The 20,018-nt window shown below is 35.0% G+C and overlaps 1 protein-coding gene across 1 annotated transcript in view; it reads right to left on the bottom strand.

The window, feature by feature from the left end:
- The window catches only part of LOC148941498 (transmembrane protein 126), a 43,763-nt gene that overhangs the window by 4,710 nt on the left and 19,035 nt on the right, over positions 1-20,018 (bottom strand). Inside the window, exons 3-4 of the mRNA XM_089104279.1 lie at positions 11,041-11,212; positions 1,087-1,215 (exon numbers count right to left, since the gene is read on the bottom strand). Coding sequence (XP_088960405.1) covers positions 1,087-1,215; positions 11,041-11,212 — 301 coding nt within the window. The remainder of the gene's footprint in view (positions 1-1,086; positions 1,216-11,040; positions 11,213-20,018) is intronic.

Raw genomic sequence — 20,018 nt, 5'->3', positions numbered from 1 at the left:
TTTCATTCATTTTTTTCACTCCGAAATTTCGTAAAATAAGACTCAATGGGACTCAAAGATCTGGTTAATTCACACCCTTATATAACGATGTGAATTAACAAGATTCAATACAAAAATGAAAACATAATCGGCGACCAATAGAACTTTAATTAGAACTCCAATTTTATAAATCCAGTAGTATGTCAAAAGTCAGTGAAGATTTTAAATTCAGAAAATCTGAGAAAAATAAATGTCAGAGAAATAAGGTAAGGTGTTACTTTGAAATTCTTTAATGTATACCACTCAATATGTCACACGGGGCGCCAACCCGCAAGGAGGGGGGGTGTCAAGAAGTAAATAAAGAAAGTAGAACTTCCGGGGATAGACTGAAGCTATGAAAATAGTAGAGGGGAGGAGCATGGATAACTGTCAGCTCGGTGATCTGACATTATCAGCTGTACTATATGCCTATTTTCAATAAATACTGTCATTTTTAAACATTAAAAGCAACGTTCAGTCTACCCAACGCCTCTAGTTCTCATTTCCTTTATCATCATCACATGTTGTCTAGCGTTCATTGTTAAGTTATATGACCGTAGACAAATTCTCTGTGTAAAGCCTAAAAGAATAATCTTGCTTCAATAAAAATGAATTTTCTTTCCACTATTGCCACACAGGAAATAATGAAAGGAATATCCTAAAAGTTATGTGATTGCTAATTATGATGAAGGATGCCGTAAATGGTGCTGATTTCTTTTTGCAATTTTCATTGAAAAAAAAATCGAAGAAAAAAGAAACGAAATTGTCCCTCCCCCATTTGGATTTTGAAAATATTTTTTTTTTGTATCTTACGTGTCAAAAAAAGGAAAAAAAATTTCTGACCCTCCCCCTTGCAATGCCGTGAAACGAAGCCCCTGTCAGCTCTTCTCAAAATCGAGGATGCCTTGAGTACCAAGTAACGTTGATTAAATATTTGGAAGGAATTTCCTTTTTGGGAAAGAGGTGGATGGAAGAAAGGGATTGTGGAATTTTGACGGCGTTTAGACTCTTGGAAAAAATTATTTTAATAAGTTAAAAGTATAATAGAAAATAATGTTCAGTACTTACTGTAGCTATGCTGAGAGGAATAATGACAGCAGGGTAAATTCCTCCGATAAGACATTGTATAAATCCAGACCTAACGCCAACACACGTAGAGCATTCAGTTTTATGGATGACAACGTCACGAGTGATACTCTAAAAATCAAGATATAAAATTAATTTTCATTTAAAACTTTTATCCCCGCAGTTTAGCAACAAATGAATCTTCATTAATAATTCATTAAAAAATTTACTTGTATCTGTAGCATGATTTTCGCATTATATTTAAATCTACCCTCTTGGCCAAAATATATGTAATAGTAGTAGAAACCCACCCGACTACAGAGTTTGGTATGGCCTGAACACATATTTTCTTCTAATTTAACGGTTTGCTCAGAGTATGCCAAAATAAAAAAAACTTAATTCCTTTAAAAGATTGTCTAAACAGCTTCGTAACACATGTACAATCGAATTTTCATTAGTTTTTTTCGGTAGATAAAGTTGTAGAAATATATGTAAATATAGATATAGTTGTAGAAAGATAATTTAGTATTTTTTCTAGGGGAGGCAGTAATGAAAAGCTAATTCTACTAGGTGGTTTGAAGTGCCAATAAATATGATAAGATTTTGGATTTAGGGGAGGGAGCCCTGATTCCCTCTTCGCAAGGCCATATCCTGGGGGGGGGGGCATCGGGTTCGAACAAATATTTGTCCGACTCGTAAAAAAGTAACAAAAAATGCATATAACAACAGTTTTGATACGTTTTGTGAAGTTTTTTTGTATAACTTCATATATAAAAAAGTGTGTTGTTTTATTTCGGTTTTGCGGTTTTGGGTTTCATTTATTCTTTAATAATAGTTTCTAGTCTTTTTGAGTTTGAATTTTAACAGGTATTTGTATCTGCTGATCTTAAATTTAAAATGACCTTTACTTTTCTTTGAAAAAACTATTTTTCGGAAATTTTTTATAATTAATCATCACAGCAATAATTTTGAGACAAGAAGCTATGGTTAACTATGTGAATAATTTTCTTCCTCTTGACGTCCTAGTTACCCTCTATTATAAGCTGGTAGATAAGTATTATCTATAAAACGACTTCTATAGTGCATTTAAAATAATCCCTCTTAAACCAAAGGATATCTAATAGTTGTAGAAATACATTCATCACGAGAATTTGGCCTGGTCTCATTATGTATGTTCTTGCAATTTTGTGGTTTACTAAAACGCCCAAGTTGTATATACAAAGAAACGACCAGAAAACAAAAAAGGCACTGATGCATAATAGAATTTTACAGATGTGTTTTTACCCATTGTGGCCTGAAAGTTCCCTCGCTACTGTTAGTATTAGACCACATTAAAAATCTGATTCCACACCGTTGCGTTTCAATTCTTATGCTGAACGTCTTGCGGAAAGCTGATATATAAAAACACTGAGCTGTCCATATCAATCGAGGAGCTGGAATTTGTGGATTTTGCCAAGCTGGGCTATGTTCATCTTTAAATCACAAATCAATAGTTTAATTCTTACGGAAAACGGTTCCCAGGATAGCAGATGCAGCCAAAAAGTAGCAAGTTTACTTTTGTTGCCAAGTGACGGTAACCTGTAAGTAACTATGGCGAGCTATGTTCGTCTTTCAATTTTATATTCACATGATGGGGGAAACTGGACGACATATTTTTGGAAATAATAGAAGACTTAAGTTTAAATTACAGCTGTTAAATTTTAAATTAAAATTTGGAACCAAGAAATACAATAAAAAACAACACCGTTTGAGTTATGAAAATAACGTAGAGAAACAGAGAATTTACTTGCAAAAAATGTTACGACTCAAAAACTGTTACTGGCTTGAATTACATGCAAAAGATTCAGTCACGCTTTACGTTCCTTTGTTTTGTATCTGCCGATGCTTCGTTTTCTTCGTGACCTTTTTTGACCCTTCTAAACCTTTAGACATATGCATGATTACAGAAGAATTTTAGATCTGTTGGACTGAATATTATTTTAAAATGAGGATAATAATGGAAGGAAACATGATAAGCTGATTAATATAAACTTGCTGCATATTATAAAGTAAGAATCTCACTGTCTTTTTTTTGTTAGTGTGTTCCTAGGGCTATATCTGGGACCAGCAGGGGTGGGGTGCATTGTCAGAAAAGAGACCATGATATTTGGAAAGAGCATAAAACAAAGAACCTAAAGACATTACTTTTATTGTATTAGCATGTTTCCTAGTGAAGAGCCCTAACTGTCCGGTGTTAACGAACCTATTTTGGCAGGTCCCTTCGACTGTGCCAAGCACCTCTTGTCAAATGATTTTTCAAAGGAGAAATGTTTAGGTGTCTAAGAGTTCAGCCATAGGTTTAAAAATTCCAATCACAGAGAATCCATGGTCATCAATACAGAGTTGTCTGTAGAAATATTTCATTACCAAACGATTTAGAGACAGGAAAGGCATTCCTACACTATGGCATATGCATTGTCTCCCATTGTAACCTGAATGTTCCTTAGATATTGTGTTTCCGAAGAACATGCTAAATCTGGGTCCACACTAATGAATTTTAATTCTAATTAATAAAAAAAAACTTTCCGAAAAATAGGTTTTTTGAATAAATTTAAAGGCATTGTTAAATTTAAGATAATCGGATAAAAATACTGTCTAAAATTCAAAAGAAAAACAACCAGAGATTACTATTAAAGAATAAATAAAAAGCAAAACGAACAGAAATTAAATAAACAATAACACCAAAAAAAACATACAACACGTAATAATACGAATGAATAAACAGATCTTAAAGCGAGTAATGCTTGGATTGAATATGAAAATCAAGCTTAAAACGAAAAAAAATATTTTGCTATCTAAGTATAAATGAAACTTAAAACGAACAGAAATTAAATAAACAATCAATGCGAACAAATGTACAATAGATATTAATGTAAATGAAAAAATAAATCTTAAAACGAGTGAAACTTAAACTGAATATGCAAATCAAGCTCGAATCGAATGAAAATACTTACAAACAAGAGTCTGGGTATCGTCTCACTGCAGACGCCTAAAACCTACTGTGTCATTCGCGCTTTACTGTAAACTATATGAGTCTTGAACAATCTTGGAAAGTATAAACAATAACAAATTGAATATTATACATGCATCGATATTCATTGTTAAAAGATACATCAGTTCAAGATTTTTTTTTTCAATATAATTTTATTTTTATTTTCAATACTGTAAAAATTGGAAACGAATAAATTTGTAATATACAAGGAATTCGTTTTCAGTGAAGCGCCAATGACGCAGAAGGCTTTATGTTTTTAAATTTGAAGAAGGGGGCAGTATCCAAATTTTGTTTGTAGTGAAACTATATTTGTCTTGACCAATCTTGGAAAGAACTAACAAATTAAACTGAATATTTGATGTATAATGATATTAATTGCTGAAAGCTCATCAGTTCAAAATTTTACTGTAATTTTAATATTTATTTTCAATATTAAATACAAAAGAAAACATTTGTAATATAATTCATTTTCAGTAAAGCGCCAATGATGCAGTAGGTTTTAGGCTTCTGCAGTGAGGCGATACCCAAACTCTTGTTTGTAATTATTTTTATTCGATTCAAACTTGATAATTATTTTTATTCGATTCAAACTTTACCTTATTTACCTTGATTTGCATATTCAGTTTAAGTTTCACTCGTCTTACGATTTATTTATTCATTTACATTAATATCTATTGTATATTTGTTCGCATTGATTGTTTATTTAATTTCTGTTCGTTTTAAGTTTCATTTATACTTTAATAGCAAAATACTTTTTTTCGTTTTAAGCTTGATTTTCATATTCAGTCTAAGCATTACTCGCTTTAAGATCTATTTATTCATTGATATTATTACTTGTTGTAAGTTTTTTGCTATGATTGTAAATTTAATTTCTGTTCGTTTTGGGTTTCATTTATTCTTTAATAGTAATTTCTGGTCGTTTTGAGTTTGAATTTTAACAGGTATTTGTATCTGCTGAGCTTAAGTTAAAATGGCCTTTACTTTTCTTTGAAAAACTTATTCTTCGGAAAGTTTTTTTTAATTAATTTTTGTTCATTTTTGATTGCAAAAAGTTTCAAGTTTTTATGGCATGGGAGGGGGGTTGCTTACTCTCCGATTATTCTTGACTTTAAAAAATGGATCTAGAACTTTCGATTTAAATCGAATGAGGCTTTTTTCAAAGTCTATACGATTTCCTCTTTGATAAAAACCTTATATATGAACAATAGACAGCTTGCATAACTTGTGGACAGCGATTGACAACAATGAATGGATTGAAAAATAGCTTCAATAAGGGTTTTTAGACCGTTTCACTTGCTGACACAGAGAGATAACGACTGTTTGGAATTGACCTTAATAGGATTTTGTTTGCCAAAGCAATTTTGCATCTATCGCAGAGTATGTATTTTAACCGCGTAACTGAATAATTATATTAGATTTACTAGGTGTTCTTCCCATATAAAACTTTACCTTATTAAAGTCTTTGGGGTGGGGCAGCATAGTTGGCATAAAGAAGAAAACCTTAGCGTAGACAGTAGGAGACGGGGTGGGTGATGTTGGAGACTCATCCGATACGGGGCGGAACTTCAATTATCTCCCCCGTTCCCGATTTAGGAGATTAGACAGACTCATTGGGCTGTATAATGTTGGACCGTTTGAGTTGTGGAAGACGTTAAAATACTAAAAAATACTTTATATTTTCAGTTATTGCAAGATTGATTTCATAGATTGTTCAATGGTGAGCCCTCTGGCCCATGATTTGGGTGAGCCTCAACTCCTAACATGCAATTTTGATTAATTGTTCCGTGTTATGTGCATATATTGTTCTATATATGTTATTTTGAGTTCTACTTTTATCGCATTGTGTTCATTTTTAAGCGTTGAGATAAAAACTGAAACCTTAGCGTAGACAGTGGTGGGGGGAAAGTCTCCCCGCCCCTTACATGCATAATTGAGCAGCCACAGAGAAAGTAAGACAAATGAAAATAATATGTCTTTTGATAATGTTTTTTTTTCAAAAGACACGAACAAAATCGTCTAAAGGAACCTGAAGTGCCATCTCTGACATTTCCATTGATTCTTCATTCCCCTTACTTTCAGATGTAAAATTTAGAATATTATCGAATGGGTTTAAATTCCACCCAGCAGAAATTTTCCAGCCGTGGAATATGCTCCCCCAAACATATTCCCCTCAGATAATTTCGGATATTCCTAAAAATGGAAGCTGAAATTTCTATTCAACTTTTTCCTAAGTAAAGAGCCATAAGGGTTCAATGAATTAATACTTACTTATTTCTGTGGAAGAGGTGGTAGCAAAAAATTTGGAACAGGGTTCATTGAATTACAAATTAAAATTTATAGTGCCCTTACACAAGGGGCGGTTTTTTTTTTGGGGGGGGGGGGCAAAATAAGTTTATCCGATAAAATTGCATTAGGAGCAAGTTTAATTAACGCAATCTTGCGTTAATTAAGTAAATTGCATTACTTTAGACTACGTTCGGGGGGGGGGCCCTCGCCCCTCCCCTAGATCCGCCACTGCCTTACACTCTGTTTCTTTCCTTGTTAGGGAGGAGAGCAGATGCCTAGTAGGTGTGTGTTAGTACCAAAGCATTCTAACTCTCATTGGGCCTTCAGGTATAAACAGAATTAGTTCAAAAGAAGGGGTGGGGGGGGGGTTGCATATCTCCCTCACTTCCAGTAATTTCTTACGCTTTGTTACTAGATAAATATCAAGGTTCCCCATTTTACATTCCGTTTACTTAATCTTATAGCTTTTTCCTTCCTTTGTGGTCACAAGTCGCGATAAATTGAAAAGATAAAGTCAAGTTTTATCCCTTAACAGGGCTGTTGGTTACTTTAAAAAATGAAGGTTGGGGAAACTTCTAGGGGAGAGGCAGTTTAAAGACCTGTGCTACAGCTAAATAAACTAAAATTTTTCACTATTTTCGCTTAATTTTCTTAAATTCTGATTTTTGATTCTTATTGAATTCTTTGGACTAATTTTCGGCGTATTTGACTACGATTTGAATGTAAAAACAATACAGTAATTTTTTGTATTTATTCAAGAATTTCGTTTAAAATACGAAATAAAGAGCGTTTCAATGATAAAATATTATCTTATATCCAATTTGGATCCGATTTACTGGTTTTACTTATATTTGAACTCTGCGAAATCAAGAAAGGTAAAGACACACGGTATAGGCTATATACGATTTTTTTTTGTTCCTTTGATTCTTTTGTTAGGGAGGAGGGCAGATGCCTACTAGGTGTGTGTTAATAACAAAACATTCTAAATCTCATTGATATTCAGGCATATACAGAATTTGTTCAAAGGAAGGGACGGAGGTGGCTGTAAAGATCGACTCTACATCTACGTCAATTAATTCTGGATGTAAATTCTGTAATAAAACATAACATTTATTTTTTTTCAAAATCATCTTATTCTTTTTTTTATCATTTTAAGGATTTTTTCATTTTTAATTTTTCGGTCAAATAGTATAAACGTAAAATCCGAATTCACATATTGGGCATTACAGTCAGCACACGTAAAAAGAAGAAATGTAATAACGGGTCTTAATTCAATATGTACAGTGGGTAATTAAGCTTAATAATAAAAAAAATGACCGGTCTTAATTAGAAATTGAAACTCTTACTACTACCAGTGCTGTATCAAGGATTTTGGCTCAGTGGAGGGGGGTAATAACGCCTGCCTCCGGGCCCTGGTAGGTTCCGTCGACACAGGAATTTTTCTTATCTGACCTTTGAACTATTTTTAATGAAATGGCTATTATAAAATTTTTAACGGATCGTCTTGGAGAAAAAGGGGTGTGGGGGGGGGGGGGGGCTAGTTTCCCTCGGATATATTTTTAAACTTAAAAGTGGAACTAGAACTTTCAATTTCCAATCAAATGAGCCCCCTCTGAAGTTTATACGAGCATCCATTTCATAAGAACCATATATGCCCCCAGGGCACAACTTACAACCCTTGCCCCTGAAGACTGTGGGGGGAGTGTCCTGCTCAAACATATAATTTCCAGAACTTTCAACTACGTTGAACAAAATGGCTATATCAAAATTTTGATTGGATGTATTTGGGGAAATGGTGGGCGTGGAAGGGGTGTCAGTTGCCTTAGAATCACTTTCGACTATTAAAAAGGGAATTAGCCATTTAAATTTCCAATGGAATGAGCCCTTTCTGAAGACAGAACTACGACAACGACAACGTTGTCTATACAAAACCTTATATGCCCCCAGGGCATAACTTACAACCCTTGCCCTGAGGGCTGTGGGGGATTTGTCAACCTCAAAGACCTAATTTCCAGAACTTAAAACTACGTTTAATAAAATGGCTACCTCAAAATTTTATTGGATGTGTTTGGGGAAAAGGTGGGCGTAAGAGGGGGGTTAGTTGCCCTCCAATCACTTTCGACTATTAAAAAGGGCACTAGGCCTTTGAATTTTCAATCGAATGAGCCTTTTTTGAAGTTTCTACGACAACGTCTTTTATAAAAACCTTATATGCCCCCAGGACATAACTTAAAACCTTTGCTTTGAGCGTTGTGGAGAAGTATCCTCCTCAAAACCATATTTTCTATCTGGAAATCAACTACGCAGAACAAAATGGCTATCTCAAAATTTTGATTGGTTGTGTCTGGGGCAATGATGGGCGTGGGGGGGGGCTAGTTGCCCTCCAATTACTTTTGACTATCAAAAAGGGCACTATCCCTTTGAACTTCCAATCGAATGAGCCTTTTTTGAAGTTTCTAAGACAACGCCTTCTATACAAACCTTATATGCCCCCAGGGCATAACTTAAAACCCTTGCCCTAAGGGTTGTAGGGGAGTGTCCTCCTTAAAAACATATTTTCTATCTGGAAATCAACTACGCTGAAGAAAATGGCTATCTCAAAATTTTGATTGGATGTGTTTGGGGGAATGATGGGCGTGGAGACTAATGACCCTTCAATCACTCTTGAACCTTAAAAGGGGCACTAGAACTCTCTATTTCCACTCAAATGTGACCCTTTTGAAGTTTATACAATGACCCCTTCCATATGAAGTGCCTCTGAGAAAAATTATAATAATAATAAAACATTGGAGTCGTATGGCCTTTACTGTAGGCAACGCTATAGCGTTACCTCTGATGCGGAAAATCTCGTGAATATATGAGCAACACACAAGTCTTCTAAATCAAATCGGCAAGTTCAAATTTGCTGCTATTCTTGCGAGCAGTCACTAAAGATTGTCGGAATATTATTTAGAATTACGGAATATTAAGACTTGTGCCAGATCTTTATTGACCATAGGCTCAAAAATCTCAACCAAACAAAACATATGACAGTCAATACAGAACTTGAGTCGAAATATTTCGTTTCTTAGACATCAGATTTAATCAAAAAGTAATTAAATGTACTTTAAATTCATCAGTGTGAGTCTTATGACCTGGTTGCCGAATTTTAAGGATCTAAATACTTTTAATACTAACAAGCTTTTTCGACATAATTAGGAGAACGTGTTTCAACTACACCTATAATTCAATTAATTCATTCATGCATTAATTATTCATTCATTAATTAACATAAATATTCATTATGAATAGTGAATTATAATTTAATTAAGCAATATTTCGACTTGTCCTTTGCTGGGTTGTCACCAGACTTCTTTTAATTTAAATTTAAGACAGAAAGGATTTGAGTTCACAAAAGAGGGATTATGATAGGGCAAAGGAATTCGAGCAAGTAAAGCCTGAGGACAACAAATCAAGTCATAAAAATGGCAACAAAAATAGAGGGAAATTTTAAGCTAATAAACAAAATAAGAAAGGTATTTTGGCGAAAATCTCCGCCAAAGTGTCTTAAAGTTAAGATACCCAATATTATCTCTTCTTTTTCTTGAGCCGTCCTAGCCGATTGGTTAGCGCCGTAGACTTGAATATTATCGCCTTAGAAACTAAAAACGACAAAACTAAATAAAGACAAAGATGAAAAATAAACCGTTGATCACTATAATAATCAAGATGACTGGAAAGGACTAATGAAAATAACCTGAATATTTGATACAAGGATATTAATTCCTGGAAACCTCAGCAATTCAAAATTTTACTTCGCCGTATTTTCTTTTCACTGTTATAAATTTAAAAAAATGTATATAATGTTTTGTTCCATAAATATTCAATATCTCGAATTTTTGAACCTGTGACACACGACATATTTTTCAGCAGTGAAAAAAAAATAATAATAAAATAAATAAATAAAAACAAACCTCTAATATTTCAGCAGAAAATCACCAAATAAATGTTGGACAAGCCTTACGCAAAAGCTGGACTTAACAGAGATAGATGTGAAATTGAATTCTGATCAAGTGTTATAAATCGGTCAAAAAGAGTTATTTGGTATAAATTCGTAGGTTCAGATGCTCATAATTGAAAAAAATTTATGACCTGGAATTTTTTTATTTTTATACATTAAGATAAAAACTAATCGAAAACAGAAGTATTACAGAAAATTTACATATTAATTCATACCCTTTTGCAAAGATTGATGCCCATATAAGTTGGGAGCCATTGGTTAGGCAGGGTGGGGGGAGTTGAAATTATAACATTATATCGGAGCTATGGTTGCCGTACATAAACACCAAAATCAAGCAAGAACATTCGAAACACTTTTAACTTTGCACTTGTTTTTTCGTAAACAAACTCAAGACTAAAAATGGCTGACTCAAAAATCTGTTTTTGCTCAACAATAAAATCTTAAAAACCACAGATATTTCTTTTCATTTTGGGTATGACGATAGTCGCTCAATCAAATTAATGGTCTCTACTGGGCTATATTTCTATTTGCATTTAATGTTTGTTTAATTTAATATTTTTGTATTAAAATGATTTAGTTAGAAGTTTTATCCCTGACCTCAACTATAAGATTAAAAATCAATAACAGAAAAGGATTGTACCAGGTGATGAAATAGCGCGGTACAACAAAGAGGCATGGCAAGGCCTGCTACAGTTGTAGTAATCTTTCCATATTTACCAACTTTCATTGCTTTTCTCATAAACTGTATTAGATACGCTCCTGCAGGCAGTGTACAAAGCCCAGAAATAATGGAACCATTCTTCAAAAAGAACCTACAAATAAATTATAATAAACAACTATTTACAAAAAAGGCACAAATATATTCATTTCTGTTCTAAGGGGTAGGCTTGCTGCCGGATAAGACTGTGTAAGAATACACTGACGTTTTAGGTATTCGATTGGGAGAATTAGGATCCAGAGCCTCTCCACAGATACTGGGATTTGATAGACCCCTCCTTAAATGATATTTGACAATATTCGAAATAATCAGCAAATATGTTCTGTCAATATAACAGAGACTTGGATAGCAATGAAAGGACAATTCCCATATAGCCATGGAACTTGTCCTGCCGTCTATATTTCAGGCACAATTGGACATTAAACATTTATTTTCAGATCACTGAGGATAGAACTCTGCACACAATTTAGAAGGTTCTACGGGTCATATTGAACCCGCTTATTACAAATCACAATTTATATAATTGGGCAGTAAGTTTACTGCAGATGATTTCCGGCTCTTCATTCTTGGTGCGAACAAAAAGCTCCTCCCACTTATTTATGCATTAGCGGGTTAGTGTGTATGCGTCAATCAATGAGAAATGGTTAGAAATTGCATTACTCGTAATAGCGAAAGCAGAAAAAAACTTGGTGAGCCGGTCAAGTGGTTTGTAACTGTCCCATCTCACAGGTATGACTTAATTTATATACAAATTATGACTTAATCTATTATTTATATACAATTGACCCAACTGATTGGCCTATGTAGGATTTTATAAAAAAGGGGGCGGGGGTTGATGAAATTTGTGAAAATAAGGAAATTTTTTTCTTCTAATAACTGGTGGAATAGGTGTGATGGTTTCAGGGGCTTATCCAGGATTTTTTAGAGGGGGGGGGGCAAAATAGTTTGATCCGATAAACTTAAGCTAGGAGCAAGTTTAATTAATGCAAACTTGCATTAATCAGGTAAATTAAACTACTTTTGACTACATTAGGGGGGGGCACCCCGCCCCCCCCTGGATCCGCCACTGGATGGTTTATCATTTTTTTTCACGTCGTGATATTTATTTTCTCAGATTGTAGTTCCTGTGAAACTTGAAAAGGCTAATTACCTGTTTTGGCGGAGAGCCGAGATAAGACTAGTTTCGTTTTCAATAAATATTTTCGTATGAAATTGGCAGACCTTTACTGAACTTTAAAAAATAAACACTTCTGTTTGAAAATATTTGCACTTTGTGAATTTAGATAGCGATAGAGGTTACTGATTGAGACCAATTTTAGGACTTGGGTTCTAATTATTGGTTGCTGTAGTAAAAGTTGCCACAATAGCTCTTTCCAAGAAAATAATAAACCTCTGTTACGAAGTGTTTTTCGTAAAAATTTAGGCAATTTTCAAAAAATTGAAGGACATCATACATTTTAGTGCAAGATCCAAAATTTTACTGGGCTTTACGCTAGAAAAGCTCCTATTATAGAATATTCTTCCAGTTTGTTTACCCGAAAATAAATAAAATGCATTTCTTACTGCTGAGTCTGTATAATCTTAGACCTTTTACGGTACAATTTCCAAAATATTTCGAAAACTTTTTTCTAACGGGGAACTATAAGAAACAATACATTGTTAGCTATACATTTCAAAGATTTCAGCCACTAAATTTTACGTTTGATTTTCCAGGGCAACAGAATGGCTAACAGTGTGTGGCCGGGACGATATTTTGAGAAAACCCGATTTTATTACTTATATAAGGAAGTATGCCAATGTATGCAATCGCCATTTTGGCCCACCAGATCTTGTTTGTGAGGAATAGGGTCTTCACAGCAGACGTCGGAAAGTTAAATTCAATTCAATGCTATACCATCTCTGCTCTTACCCACTAATCCAGAAACTATCGAAGGCCAGAGGCTGTTTTCTGCAAGTGACTGTGTCGTGAGGAAGGAGTCTAAGACAATAAAAGAAGGTGTCAAAGCAACCTTATGTGATGCTATGGTTGTAATTCCGAAAAGTCATAAGCTGAATGAAGTTAATTTCACTTTTGTCCCTGCCTTAGAAACCATTAACGAAGAAGAAAATGTGTCCCATTCTTCAGAGATAACTGATTCTTCAAAGCAAAATAGATATTTGCCGATGCTTTCTAGCTGTTCCTTCGTCGCAACTCGTAGTTTGAATCCAGAAGTTTCCCCGAAGGACCGAACCGGGCACGCCATTCTTCAGGACTGGATAGACCTCCCGAAATCAGTGATGGCCTTGCTAGACCGGGAAGAAGAAGACTTTTTCGTAATGGCAAGAGAAACGCTCTTGCCTTATACAACCAGTGTGATGCAACTCCTAGAAAACGTAGAGTCTCCACAATATGAAAACGAAGATATCTGTGAAAAATCCGTCTTGACAATGTCAAAAAAGAAAAGACCCCGTGACGAACAAAACTCCCCCTTACCTAAAAAAAGTCAAAAGGTTGTCTGACGATCTGCCTCAGAACTCAACAGGTGGAAAATTAGGGATGGGGGAGAGGGTAGAATTGGAGGGCACGGAGCAGTTTCCAAGCTCGAAAAAGAAAATGATACAAAGTCAAGTCAGGTATACTCCTCGTAAAAAGAGGTTTAGACAGATCATCAAAAACCAAGAAAAAATGATATCGAGATGCCGTGCTAGAAATTGTATAATGAAAGCAAAACTGAAATAGCTTTCTGAAACTAGTAAAAAATAAAGGATTCTTGATGTAGTAAACAGCCATCTTAGTGGTCTTACACTAAGGATGATCCAGTCTGAAATTCAGAGAGGAAAAAAACGTCTACCATACACAAAAGATGAGAAAAAAATTGCTTTGTCGCTCTACTTCACCTCACCCTCTTCTTATGTGACTATCAAGAAAGCTGGTATTTTTCAGTTGCCGTCGCTTCCGACTATTCGTAGATACTTAAGAACGCTCGAAGCGCGAGATGGCTTTGATGACGACGTATTCCAATTGCAAGGAGCTAAACTAGAGAAACAAGCTGATAGATTTTGCACATTAGCTGTGGATGACATATCACTGAAACCTGGATTAACTTACGATCGGTTTAAGAATGAAGTTACCGGACTTGATAGTGATGGAAAGCTGGTAAAATTTGCAACCGTTTTCATGCTCCAAGGTATTACAGATAAATGGAAGCAGCCGGTTGGTTACTTTCTTACTGAGAAAGGGCCGAAAGGTAACCAGCTGCTGACTATGGTTAAAGAATGCGTGCAGAAGCGTAAAAATATTGGATTACAAGTCAAGGCTTTGATCTCTGATCAGGGAGGGAACTTCAGAGGACTTGTAAAGAATCTTGGTGTCAGCGAGAAAAAACCATTCTTTGACTTCAGTGGAGAAAAAGTGTATTATATTTATGATCCACCCCACTTATTGAAAAGTGTCAGAAACAATCTACTGAAAAATGACATTTTGTTTGAAGATGGCCAAGCGTCTTGGGTCGACATTATCAATCTTTTTAAAATCTATTCCCGATATAGAACCAGGGCTGATCCGCGCCTAAGCACGCGTCGTGTGTTTCCTTCCAATTTCGACAAAATGAAAGTAAAACTAGCAGCCCAGGTTTTCAGCCATTCCGTGAGCTCTGCGCTTAGATTTTCTGCCAAGAAACATGCGATTCATTCAAAGGCAAAAGGCATTGCACAGATTTGCACCTTTTTTGACAAACTGTTTGACAGTGTCAATGGAAGTTCTTTTCTAGATCCAAAAGCTCATCGACGAGGTCTTACGGAGAAATCACAATCGTACCACTTTTTAAGAAACTCAGTTGACTTTTTAACAAAGCTTAAATTTGTAAACAGAAGTACAAGAAAGCCTGATCGTATGTAAGGGGGAAGTTTCATGATGATAGTGGGCCAATACGGCAGTTTTTAATCTCTCGGGTCATTTCTCAGGGTCAAAAAGCACTCACATATTTAAGGTACATTTTCTTACTGAAAAAATTTTATTTGTTTCCAGAATTCCTACTCAAATATCTTTTACATACACCCGAGTCGCACCTTGTTCAAACGTTTGCATTTACATATGACTATTAAGTCAGACCAATAAAACTAATCGACACTTCCATCTGTTATATCTTACTTTAATTCTGATGTTGATTCTCATACAGAATGGGAATCAGCCTTTAAAAATGAAGTCTCTAGCATGTAAATTTTGTATTTATCTTATGTTTTAATTGGCATTTCCAGAATCTTTTCCTGTGCCCATCCATTGGAGTAAATTTTTTGATCTGACATAGATATTTGTAAAATTTTCTATGTAATTTTGGTTTGTATGGGCTCATTTGTGGTCTCTTTGTCAGTGGCAAACTTCAATTATACAATCCAAATTTCTAGTAATGCCAAACGCTTTGAATGTAATACGCAATCGAGACAGTTCTAAAAATAGTGTCTATAAGGCAGTCCATAGAAGCCTCTAAGCCTAAGATCCACAAATGGCTTTACGTTTTAAATTGCCGATATTCTATGGCTGGCCAGACTTGAAAACTGCATGGCTACTATGAGCACTGGAAAGATTCCGGACGCTTTGCCAAACTCAGTATAATAAGCTTGTGTCTTGGTAAAAATGGTTTTTAACAGATAAAATTGCGCTAATTAATACAAAATTAAAGTATGAGATTTCCAAATATACACTTTAAAATATTTATTTACTATTACTTCAAGGAGAATTCTGATTGAGCATTTGAAGTCAATGTAAAAATTTCATACCGAAAGCGTAAGGACCAAAAATATGATATGGACCAGTTCATCAATGCTGAAAGGACAAAAAGAATAAAATTACCCAGTATTCAGTGGAAGCATACTTACAGTCCATTTAATGCAAAAACTATACCCGATAGGAAAAAACTGAATAACGTTCTGCGAAAAACATCAATATTATCCCAGATGCAAAAAAAAACTTCAAATTTGTTGATTAGGGTAAGGTAAACCCCGTGTCGTTCTAGGAAGTCAGGCTAAGGATACCTTTCAACTGCATTTTTTCATGATTGACCAATCACAGTTAAAATTGCAGGCACAATTTTCCAAACCATGGAATATCTAAGCTTTCTTAATTATTATTTAGCTCATTCCCAATGTGAGTGCAGAACTTGATAAATATACAGACAAAACATAATTATACGCCCTTTGTCAATTACTCAGAGGCAAAAATTCTGGCCAGGCAGGATGTTTCCCTGCCAAGCTTTATCCAACCATATATAGAAACAGTCTTGTATATGACGTCTCTTACTAGGCTGCTAGCTACTGCTGCAACCTGGATCCAACCATATATAGACACAGTCTTGTATTTGATGACACGACCATGCATTTTAACAAACAGATAAAGAACCACTATTTAGAGTGGCCAGAACTATACACATCAATTACCAAAGCTTTTAATGGGAGCATTATCATTTGATAAAAAGCAACTCGATAAATAACATTAAAATAAACTTAGAATAGCATTAATTGGGGGAAAACACAATTTAGAGACGAGGGGTGAATGAATGGTTGGAGGGACTGGGGTTTCAGGATACAAGTCCGCGCCTTTGTGTCTGAACAGATTTTTCTTCAACCATTGCCTTTCAATCTTTCAGGAAAATATTGTTTGTCTTATCCTAATTTAAGTGATGCCTTGTTCACATTTATTTCCATGCCAATTCTTGCACAACGAAAAATTCATTCATTTTGCCAACGTTTTATCTAGGATACTCAAATCACCTGCCTAATCAAAGTCTGGAGGCCAAGTAGATGTGCACAGATCATTTAGGCTCCCTGCACTGGTAAACCTTTTATCTGCTAGATTCATTTAGAATAGAGGTGGTGCAATGAAAGGGGCAAATATGTCTCAATGCCTCTAGCTCCAAGGTTACCCAGAATAATTTTAATATACATTACATTAAAACGAACTCAAACTAATTAGCTATTCCGTGTAATTTACTTTCTTAACGAAAAACTACAAATCCTTATTTTTGAGCTTGTGTAGAAATATGAGACTGTTCAATGTACCCTTAAATCTTTTCCATGCTGAAATTTGAATCTGGTACTACAAAATAGAAGTAAACAAGAAATTTGGTACCCATTTTAAATCGTGTTAACAAAGTTTTTCTTCCAAGGAGAAGGAAGACAAGTACAATAATGTTCCTGGATGAGTGGAGGATACTACAGAAAATATTCAAGATTAAAAAAAAGCATTATAATGCCACTATTTTCATAATTTCTTTTGATAGGAGGCTAGCTTTCTTTGAACCGGTTACATGGGATGAATTACTCCACCCCCTGTATTTAGGTATGTAGGCTAAGACAAGACATAATGTACCGTGAGTAATATGTGATATATTTAAAATACAAAAAAATAAATAAAAATATTACCTTCTAAGGATAATTTCGACATAAATGAAACTTCCCCTAAATAAATTGAAATCCGGCTTCAAAAAGAAAAGTTCTTAATCAGAAAAAGTAAAACTGTACGCTAGTCTCAGCCAAATTAACACTAACCTGGAGATGGTTTTGGATTTCGCGAAGATACTCGGCAAAAAAAAATCACTTTCTAAATAGGTCAGAGCAAGTTAAGTTATAAGCGCAATACGAATTTCTAATCATCAAAAATATTTGAAACAGATTATTAGATAGACAGACAGAACTATGAAATTAATTTGTAAACATAATGATAATTTAGCAGGCCCGTCAACTGAATTGAGCCAATCGTTAAATAGCACATGAGGCGCAAAAGCAAAAATTGTTTGATATAGTGAAGAAAAGTGTTTTTTGAGGCATTCGTTTGTCAGAACTATTATTGGGCATTCGTTTGTCAGAACTATTATTGGGCATTCGTTTGTCGGAACTATTATTGGACATTCGTTTGTCAGAACTATTATTGGGCATTCGTTTGTCAGAACTATTATTTGGCATTCGTTTGTCAGAACTATTATTGGGCATTCGTTTGTCAGAACTATTATTGGGTATTCGTTTGTCAGAACTATTATTGGGCATTTCATTTGTCAGAATTATCATTATGCAGTCATAGTAGAGATTTGTTCATTATTATCTCTGCCTCTATTTGTCGTCAGTTGAAGTGAAGCACTGTTGTGCCCCTAAAATTTAATTCACAATAAAAATATTGCTTTTTCATTCGTTTATCTTTTATTTATAAATCTGTATCTAATCGCACAGCAGGTAACTAGTTCGTAGGTATCTAATCGCACAGCAGGTAACTAGTTCGTAGGTATCCATCGGTAGCGTTCCCTAAGGAATCTGATTTCGAGACAACTCGAGGAAAAGAGGTTACATTTATATAGTTACATATTTTATTTTCTCTCTAAGATTGAGAGTGGCGCGGTCACCCATTTATCTATTCCCCCCCCCATTGCAGTCGGAGCAGCCCTCAATGGCACGAGATAAGCTATAACGGCTCGGATGATGCGATCGTAAAATTCCCCGGCGGAACCTTTTGATTTTCTCATTATTTTTATAGCTTGCTTATTCTCTTAGCTCAAGAAAAATTCACCTGGCAGAACAGAAAAATTCCCTCAGCAGAAGTGGCACAATCAAGAAAAATTCACCCGGCAGAGCTGGCGCGGTCGTAAATTGGAGGAAAACATGTGAACTAGTTAGGCTACAAACTTCGTAATTTGAATTTAAATAATTGGATAGATACAGATTTATAAGAAAAAGTGATTAGGCCTATAATCGCTAAGCTATAATAGGAAACCCCTTTAAAATATCTCATAGGAGATAATAGCCTCCCCCAAATAGGTTAAGTGAAAAAATTAATTTATTTTGAGTTACTCAAACGCAAAAATGTCAGAAGAATTACGCGAACTATTCATGGCGCAAAAGCTGGTCGCAAAGAATGTAGAGATAACAAAATCTATTCCGCAATATGATGGACAAACAGATATCGACGAATTTAATATACAATTGGCCCAGTTTGTAGAATTAACAAAAACAGAGCTAGAAACGTTAGTCGGTATGCTCTACTTAGATTAAGAGGGCAGGCCTTAATCTTCCTAAAGTAAATTGAAAATACTATAGGTGATGATGACAGCTTGCCGATAAATACATTAGAAAAATTGTAAACGGCATTCGAAGATAGATTCATTGAAACTGGTTCAACAAATAAATTAAAACACGGAATGGTAAGCTTTGACCATACATAGAATATGAGAGAATATCTTCATAATGTACGGATTTCAGTAGAAGCAAAATTCGGAAAAGGTTCAGGAGAACTGTATGAAAAAATCACACTAGAAGCCTTTTTGCAAGGGCTATCCCCAAAATTTATATAGAATGGTAATATCCAAAAACATCCAAACGTTGGATCTTGCAGATCAGGAAGTGGGTCGAATGATCGAAATTGACACGATTGTGGCAAATCACAGTACAAAAAATAAATAGCCTAGGCGAATCAAACGCAAGCCTGACCTTCAAGGGCGATCAGGCGTCTTTCAATTTCTTTTCAAGGGATAACTCCCCAGTGCCACAAAGAAATAGAAAGCAAGAACCCAATAGGCAGAAAACTGTACGTTTTCAGCCCTTTAAACCAATGACTTATGAAATAGTTCCATAATTGTAAGATTCTATAACTGTAATCGACCTGGGCATATCGCGAGAGAGTGCCGTTATGTCCCTAATCGCACACCAAGGATTGCTGTCGGTAATACGCAAAATTATGGCAACCATTTGTTCGGAAGAACAAATTTTAGCGCCAATAGTGCACTAGGCTATAGCCAGGGAATATTGCGCCAATCAGTACCTCACAACGCGTACCAACCAAATTTGTACAATCCTCCCCCCAATAGACAAAATAATTATCGATTCGAAAACCCAAATACTCGTCAAAACCAATATGGTGCAAGAATGGTATATCTATCACC

This window comes from Artemia sp. Qi Xiang Cuo, chromosome 18 (genome assembly GCF_049724085.1).
Source record: "Artemia sp. Qi Xiang Cuo chromosome 18, ASM4972408v1, whole genome shotgun sequence".
Taxonomy (NCBI): domain Eukaryota; kingdom Metazoa; phylum Arthropoda; class Branchiopoda; order Anostraca; family Artemiidae; genus Artemia; species Artemia sp. Qi Xiang Cuo.
Note: the sequence above shows the minus strand (reverse complement) of the source record. Positions and strands in the feature narration are given on the sequence as shown.